Source organism: Pinus tabuliformis, chromosome 7 (genome assembly GCF_031772625.1).
Source record: "Pinus tabuliformis cultivar Carrire ecotype Pingquan chromosome 7, CPIR1, whole genome shotgun sequence".
In the NCBI taxonomy this organism is placed as follows: Eukaryota; Viridiplantae; Streptophyta; class Pinopsida; order Pinales; family Pinaceae; genus Pinus; species Pinus tabuliformis.
The window spans coordinates 390,813,522-390,822,389 of NC_142293.1; the positions used below are offsets into that span (position 1 = coordinate 390,813,522).

The 8,868-nt window shown below is 40.8% G+C and overlaps 1 protein-coding gene across 1 annotated transcript; it reads right to left on the reverse strand.

The window, feature by feature from the left end:
• Positions 1 to 2,783: 2,783 nt before the first annotated feature.
• Positions 2,784 to 4,879, reverse strand: LOC149247642 (uncharacterized). The gene is made up of 3 exons (XM_089444816.1): positions 4,805 to 4,879; positions 3,438 to 3,545; positions 2,784 to 3,017 (listed from the first exon to the last, which is right to left on the reverse strand). Exons 1-3 carry the CDS (start codon positions 4,877 to 4,879, stop codon positions 2,784 to 2,786), a joined length of 417 nt encoding a protein of 138 aa, XP_089300942.1.
• Between the last annotated feature and the right edge of the window lie 3,989 nt (positions 4,880 to 8,868).

Here is an 8,868-nt window from a genome sequence, read left to right on the forward strand (position 1 = left end):
GTGGTAAGTCCTCTTTCTCTGCTTTAGCTATTTAGTTGGTTTTTCTAGTTATGCTAAGGGAATCACTCCTTTGTGAGTAGGGTTCCCTTGCTAGTTGATGACCGGTCGAATCCTTCCTCTAGTTCAACACTGCTCTTTTGGTAAGCATAGGACTACAAACCCTCATCATGCATTTCTCCATTTCAGGGTTTTAATTTTCTCACAATTCTAACATCGGGGTGTTGTCCTTGTAGGTGATTTGTCAGGTGCTCCAGGTGTGGACTTCGATTCCGCTGTTGCTGGCCCAAACGGGTAGGCTCTTTTCCTATAATCACTTATTAGCAATTTAGGGTTTTAAGGGTATGAGCCTTGGCTCCCTTGTCAGTCGTTTTCTGTGTTGATTTCTCCATCAGTAGTTTGGTATGGGTACTCTCTGTCTGTAAGTGGTTTTGACCTATATGCGGTTGCGACTCTTAACTTTCCAATCAGGGTTTTTAGGTTCAGGTTTTGGCATTCACAACTTGTTTGTTTGGTTTCAATACTGGGGTTTTCGAACCCGGTTCCTTTGTCGAACATGCAATGTATTTTGTTCTATCTTTGGACTGTAATGATTTAAATATTTGTATAAATTTACTTGTATAATATTCGTAAGGAAAGTACAATACTTCAGTTGGAATGATACCTGGTGATTAATGTATTCCCTTTGCTGTAATGGAATTGTTTTCGTATGAAACCCTTCGTCTACTCTGGTGATTTCTTTTGCCAAAATGCTCAACGTGTTTCTGTAACTGTAGGTCTTTATCGTTACTGAATGTCTCGGTGTTTGATTGTAGCCTCGTTCGTATATTTGATGTAGTCACTCCCACCTGCTCTCGACTTCGTTAATTCCGTTGTTTCTTAGATGCATGTAAAAAATAATTGTTCTGCCAGTTCTTGCCACTATTTGTAAATGCATTCAATTTATTATGAAACAGAAATAAATTGTATTTAGCCGTGAATGGACTTAGATGATTTTTGAAAATCTCTTATATGGTTTTATTTGTTTTTCTGCTATGATGGAATCAATCCTACAAATGTCTCATTTTTCCATTTTTGTATGATTTGTTGAATAGTTTTAGAAACTGTCAATAGTCACATGTAGTTACATTGGATAACTGTTAATTCCCATTCACCTAAATTCTGTAATTAATTCAAAATAGTAACTAAAAAGAAATTATAATGAAGTTAAAACATAACTTGCTGTTAAGTCCTAGATGCTAGAAACTAAGGAAACTTAAAAGACTCAGGTACAATGACCTGTAAACCTATAACTTGTGAGACAAACACTTTCATTTTGTTCACCTTGAGCTGGATGCTCCTACATCAGGTTCCCGGGGTAACAAAAATTCATGTGTCCGTTCCATGAGCTCCTCGATAGAATATCCTGCACGCTGTATCTGTGCTGCGTCAAGCCACGAATTATCCTCAATGGGATGGTTCTTCCACTTGAAAAGGTACTGAAGGTACTCTTTTCTGTGAGTTCGCTTGGCCACCTGTGTGTCGATAATTCTCTCAATCTCAAGGGGCTGAGCCGAAGGCATTTGCCTCATCCAAGAATCACTTTCCGTCTGGGAGTCCTGTTCTGGCTGTGCCAAACTGTCATCTTTAGGACTGACAGTGTATGGAAACAGATCTGCCATGTTGAAGATAGGCGATATGCCTATTTCTGGTGGAAGCTATAATTCATAGGCATTTGCAGAGAATTTACACAGAATTTTGCAAGGGCCAATCTTTTTAAACTTCAATTTGTTGTACTCACCCTTAGGGAACCTTTCTCTGCGTAAATGTGTGAGAACGTCATCTCCCACATTAAACTGTACCTCCCACCATTTTAGATCTGCTTGCTGTTTATACCGCTGACTGTTGTCCTGCAACTTAGATTTTACCTGCTCATGTAGGTCATTCATTGCTTTGGCGAAATCTTCCCCGTCAACACTCCTTCTTTCCAGCTATCCTAGATCCCGTAGCTCATGCACTCCGCGAGGATGCATGCCATACAAGATCTGAAAAGGACTGTATCCTGTGCTTTGATTCGGTGAATCGTTGTAATCAAATTCTTCTTGGGAAAGTACACGATCCCACATCCATGAATTTTCTCCAATCAAGCTTCGTAGCAGGTTTCCCAAGCTCCTGTTCACCACCTCCGTCTGCCCATCAGTCTGTGGGTGATAAGCGTAGCTGAAGTTCAACCGTGTGTCCAAATTCTTCCACAGGGTGCGCTAGAAATCTCTTGTGAACTTCACATCCCTGTTGGAAACAATGGAATTAGGCAAACCATGCAGTCTGATAATACCCATGAAAAAAAAGTGCGCTACGTGAGTGGCATCACTGGTTTTTCTACAAGGAATGAAATGTGCCATTTTCGAGAACCAGTCCACTACCACCATCACAGAGTCATAACCGCGCTGTGTTCTTGGCAGACCCAAGACAAAGTCCAAGCTGACTGAGTCCCACGGTCTACTTGGAATAGGAAGTGGTGTGTAGAGTCCCGTATTCTAACTGTGTCCTTTCGCCAACTGACACACTTTACACCTGGTTACAAATCGCTGCACATCCCTTTGCATATTTGGCTAGTAATAAAAGTGACAGAGCTGATCTAAGGTCTTATCAATGCTGAAATGTCCAGCAAGACCTCCACTGTGCTTCTCTCGAATGATGTTCTCCCTCATCGAATAGTCGGGAATACATAGCTGTCCTCCTTTAAACAACAATTTCTCTTGTAAGTTATAGTCCAGCCATGGACTATTATTCCTCAACAAATGATTCTAGCAGGCTTCATAAGACTCCTTGAAATCCGCATCTGTCTGATACAATTCTTTTAGGTGTTCAAAATCTATCACTTGTATCGTGCTCTCTTGCAAGAGCAAAGCTCTCCTGCTCAATGCATTTGCTACCTTGTTGGCCTGTCCACTAGTATGCTTCAATACAAACGTGAAGCTTTGTAAGTACTCAACCCACTTTGCATGCTTGTGGTTTAGCTTATGCTGTTGCATAACGTACTGCAATGCAGAATTATCAGAAAACAAAACAAATTCATTACCTAGCAAATAGTGTCTCCAATGCTTCAATGCTTGGACGACAACATAGAACTCCTTGTCATAAGACGAGTACTTCTGCCTGCTTTCATTCAACTTTTCACTGAAATAAGCAACAAGTTTGTCTTCCTGGCTGAGTACGGCCCCAATGGCTGTACCACTGGCATCACAACGAACTTGGAACAGTTTGTTAAAATCAGGTAACCTCAAAATCGGTCTTTCAGTGATCTTCTTCTTCAAGATTTGGAAGCTTTTCTTTGTCGCTTCAGTCCAACAGAAAGGCTGAATTGCCTTTTTTATTGTGTCCAAGATAGGTGCGCATATCACACTAAAATTCCTTATGAACTTACGATAGAAACTTTCCAACCCATGAAAATTACGAACCTCGAATAGACTCTTTGGGGATGGCCAGCTAACGATAGCTGCAACTTTCTCTGGGTCCATTTTCAGCTCATTTTTTGCAATCACAAAGCCAAAATAAACTAATTCCCTCTGAAAAAAGAACAATTTATCAGCAACTTGTTTTGCTGCAATTTCTCCAACACACTCCGAACATGTCGAAAATGTCCTTCTTTAGTCTTGCTTAAAATCAATATATCATCAAGATATACAATCAAAAACTTCCCAATGAACTCTTTCAGCATTTTGTTCATCAGGCACATAAAGGTACTAGGGGCATTACTTAACCCGAATGGCATCACCAACCACTCATACAGTCCTTCATTAGTTTTGAAAGCTGTTTTCCATTCGTCCCCCTCTTTGATTCAGATATAGTGGTATCCACTCTTTAGATCGATTTTCGAGAAATACGCTGCTCCACTTAAGCAGTCCATCATGTCATCCATTCATGGCAATGGGAACCTGTACCTGATGGTAATCTTATTGATGGCTCTCGAATCTGTGCACATTCACCACTCTCCTCCTTTCTTGGGAGCTAAAACTGTCGGAACTGCATAGGGACTTAAACTCTCCCTTATCAACCCCTTATCCAGAAATTCCTATGCCTGTTTTCTGATCTCTTCATTGTCCTTAGGACTCATTCGATACGCTGCCTTGTTTGGTAAACTAGCTCCAGGTATAAAGTCTATGTGATGACTGATACTTCTCTTAGGAGGCAATTTATCCGGCAAATCATCCACTACAATGTCGTTGAACTCCTGCAACATGTCCTGAATTTCTTTAGGCAAATCTGCAATTTCATTGTGTAACAAAATTGCTTTTGGCCTCCTTACAACATCATATTTAATCTCGCTGTCTTCGATCTGTTTCAAAAATTCCTTTCCTTCCTCCAGCAATGCTTTGACTCCACTAGTTTCTGCTGTCTCTTCCTCCTTGATGGGTACAAGTGTGTGCTTAATCCCATCCTTGACAAAATTGTAACAGTTTGTCTTTCAATCATGCACTACCTTTCTGTCATACTGCCATGGTCTTCCTAGTAGTATGCGACACACGTCCATAGGCGTAATATCACAAATAACTTTATCCCTGTATTTGCCAATATGGAACTCAACCTCACATTATTCATCAACTAACAGTTGATGTCCTTTCTGTAACCACGACACCTTTTAAGGAGTGGGGTGCTTCAACCTTTTCAATCCCAACTTCTCCACCATCTATGTGGCAACTAGATTATCTGTGCTCCCACTGTCGATAATCAGCTTATAGCATTTTCCGTGTGACTTACAAACTGTCTGGAATAATGCTTTCCTTTGGGTTGGGTCAACTATCTCCTTTGTTGGTTTCAGCAGTACCTTATTCAAAACTAAGGCCTCCCCTATCTCTGGCACATTCTGTACCTCTTGTGGTGGTGCCTCTGCCTCCTCCATCTGAGAAACATATGCTCCTCTTGTTCTGGCCTGTTCTCCTTCAGGACACTCATAGGACTTGTGCCCCCACTTGTGGCACTTGTAACACTAGATGGCAGCTCCTCTGCCTCTGCCACTACCTCTTCTGTGTTGGTATGGCCTTCCTCCCCTACTGCTACTGTCCTTCTCTACTGTCCCTAAAGCCTTCGAGTTGCTGCCTTCATCATTGGGGTTGACAGCTCTACCTCTGCCAAAGGTTCATCCTTTCCTCTGTCAGATACTCCTCCTCTTCTGGCATTCTGTTTCCTATTTATCTTCTCCTCTGCCTTCAAGGCACTATGATAAGCCTCATCTATGGTTCTAGGTGAAAGAATACTTATCTCATCCAATATTTCTAGCCTTAAACCATTTACAAATTCGCTATTTTTTCTAGGGCATATTCCACGTACCCTGCTCTCAGGTTCACCCGATAGAATTCTTCGGTGTACTCCTTTACAATCATTCCCTTCTATTTCAGATTCTGTACTTGCCTGTACATAGCAATTTGATAGTCTTTGGGTAAGAATTTACCCTTCAACTTGGCTTCCATCTTGGTCCATTTTTTGATAGGCTGCTTATTCAACCTCTTCCTCTCTGCTTGTACGCTATACCACCATAAGGCTGCATGCCCTTTCAATCTGGTGGCAGCGAATTTAACTCTCTTATCTTTGCTGATCTTCTCACACTCAAAATACTTATTCAGCTCACTGAGGCAATCCAACATTACCTCTACTGACAAACTTCCATCATAATTCGAAATCTCAGGCTTTGGCTTACTATTAGCCAGCAAGACTGATTTCAACAACCTGATCTCAGGTCCTTCCTCATCTGATCCATCTGTTGTCACTGCAGCTTCCTCATCACTATCATCTCCTCCATCAGGATCCCTTCTTCTTCCTGCTTCTACTACCGCCAAACGGGCGTTTAGGATCCTAATCTCCTATCAGTCCTTCATCTGCTACTCTCCGAATAGCGCTCCCACGACCTCACCTTCCAACTTCCATTTCTATGAAAAACAAAACTCAAACCTCCTCTGATACCAAAAATGATGGGTCTATCCCTTTCAAAGCTCGCGATTAATCAACAGCTAAGTTATGATTAATATGGTGATTACAATTATAAGGCTCTCGGTGATTTGGTGGTTGATATTTTTGATTGTTTAACTAATTGTTGGTACTTGTTGTTTGATGTGAGGGGGACATCTGTCTCGTCCTCAGAATACGCTATCCTGCCCTTAGCTTACGCGCCTAACCCCTATTCCCTTGGCATTACACTTCGTTCTCCGGTGGCTGTGATGGTTTCTCGATTGTTCCTTTGCGACTTTGGTGGTTTGTTTCAATGGCGCTTGACCTGTATGTGGCCTCAGCCTCTGCTCTGTTCACTGGGATCTATTTGTAATCTTTAACCATAACTTTGATATGCTATTTAACTGGTTATTTGACTGTGGTATGTCAGGTCGCAACCATCAGGGGACTCGGCATTCGACCTCAACTCGTCGGCTACACAATGGTAAGTCCTCTTTCTCTGCTTTAGCTATTCAGTTGGTTTTTCTGGTTATGCTAAGGGACTTGCTCCTTTGTGAGTAGGGTTCCCTTGCTGGTTGGCGACCGGTCGAATCCTTCCTCCAGTTCGACGCTGCTCTTCTGGTAAGCATAGGCTTACAAACCCTCACCTTGCATTTCTCTGTTTCAGGGTTTTAATTTTCTCACAATTCTAACATCGGGGTGTTGTCCTTGCAGGTGATTTTTCAAGCGCTCCAGGTGTGGACTTCGGTTCTGCTGTTGCTGGCCCAAATGGGTAGGGTCTTTTCCTGTAATCACTTATTAGCAGTTTAGGGTTTTAAGGGTATGAGCCTCGGCTCCCCTGTCAGTCATTTTCTGTGTTTTTCTCCATCAGTAGTTTGGTATGGGTACTCTCTGTCTGTAAGTGGTTTGGACCTGTATGCGGTCACGACTCTTAACTTGCCAATCAAGGTTTTTAGGTTTAGGTTTTGGCATTCACAATTGGTTTTTTGGGTTTCAATACTGGGGTTTTCAAACCCGGTTCCTTTGTCGAACATGCAATGTATTTTGTTCTATCTTGGGACTGTAATGATTTAGATATTTGTATAAATTTTCCTGTATGATATTCGTAAGGAAATTACAATGTTTCAGTTGGAATGATACCTGGTGATTACTGTAATGGATTTGTTCTTGTATGAAACCCTTCGTCTACTCTGGTGATTTCTTTTGCCAAAATGTTCAACGTGTTTCTGTAACTGTAGGTATTTATTGTTACTGAATGTCTTGGTCTTTGACTGTAGCCTCATTCATATATTTGATGTAGTCACTCCCACATACTCTCGGCTTCGTTAATTCTGTTGTTTCTTAGATGCCTGTAAAAAAAATTATTCTGCCAATTCTTGCCACTGTTTGTAAATGCATTCAATTTATTATGAAACGGAAAGAAATTGTATTTAGCTGTGAATGGACTCAAATGATTTTTTTAAATATCTTGTATGGTTTTATTTGTTTTTCTGCTATGATGGAATCAATCCTACAAATGTCTCATTTTTCCCTTTTTGTATGATTTGTTGAACAATTTTAGAAACTATCAACAGTTACATGTAGTTACATTGGATAATTGTTAATTCTCGTTCACCTAAATTCTGTAATTAATTTAAAACAATAACTGAAAAGAAATTATAATGAAATTAAAACATAACTTGCTGTTAAGTCCTAAATGCTAGAAACTAAGGAAATTTAAAAGACTCAGGTACAATGACCTGTAAACCTGTCAACCCATAACGTGTGAGACAAACACTTTCGTTTTGTTTACCCTGAGATGGATGCTCCTGCTTCATAACAAGCCATACTTGCAACAATGTATTCAGCCTCAGTGATGCTTAATGCAATCGATTTCTACTTTATGCACATACAAAATATAAAAGCAGACCTCAAAGAGAAGCATCATCCAGACATGCTCTTACGATCCACCACACTTCCAGCCCAATCAACATCTGTATATCCATGTAGCCTAAAACTCCCGATAGTGTATCTCAGTCCAAAGTGGATAGTGCCCCAAATATATCTCAAGAGATTCTTGGAAGAAATCTAATGAATGTGATGAGGCTCGACCATATATTGACTCAACTTGTTCACAATGAAGCATATATCAAGATGGGAGTTGACCAAGAACATTAGGGTACCCACAAGTTGATGATACTCGGCAGGGTTTGCTAATTCGGGCCCAACAACACTTCCACATAGCTTATTAAATTCGATTTCCATCGGAGTAGTCACAGACTTACAATCCACCATCCTACATCTCTCAAGTAGCTTCATAATATATTTTCCTTGAGAAAGGAAAATATCACCTGGATTTTTATAGACCTCCAACCCTAGGAAATAATGCATTAGTCCTAGGTCCTTCATCTCGAACTTGGAAGCCAACTCCCTCTTTCATTAATGAATGAGAGGGTCATCACCTTTCAGAAAGAGATCATCAACATAAAGGACTAGAATGAGAGGTTTGTCCTTTTCAACCTTGAAGTATAGGTTCAGGTCAATATTGCTTCTTGTAAATCCCAAATTCATAAGATAGCTATCGATCCTCTCATACCAAGCCCTAGGAGCTTGCTTCAACCCATAGAGGGATTTCTTCAACTTGAATACATGTGTTGCATGATATTGGACCTTGAACCCCTCAGGTTGTTCCACATATACTTCCTCCTTAAGTGAACCATGCAAGAAGGAATTTTTGACATCCATCTGGTGAAGGTTCCATCCTTGTGAGGTAGCAAGGGCTATGATTGAACGAATGGTGGTATATCAAGAAATTGGTGCAAATATCTCATCGTAGTCTACTCCTTCCTTTTGAGAGAAGCCTCAAGCTACAAATCTAGCCTTGAATTTCTTAGCACTCCCATCAACTCTATGTTTGATCTTGTAGAGCCATTTCTTAGTGATCACAAAGTTATCCTTAGGTCTAGG

What these genes read in the sequence shown, in the direction of transcription:
- LOC149247642 (XM_089444816.1), bottom strand. Translation starts at nt 4,879, where the DNA reads ATGGAGGAGGCAGAGGCACCACCACAAGAGGTACAGAATGTGCCAGAG. An exon ending in AGGCCTTAGTTTTGAATAAG is followed by an intron (nt 3,546 to 4,804) that starts GTACTGCTGAAA and finishes TTCTTTTTTCAG; the next exon opens with AGGGAATTAGTTTATTTTGG. An exon ending in CCCCAAAGAGTCTATTCGAG is followed by an intron (nt 3,018 to 3,437) that starts GTTCGTAATTTT and finishes TCTGCATTGCAG; the next exon opens with TACGTTATGCAACAGCATAA.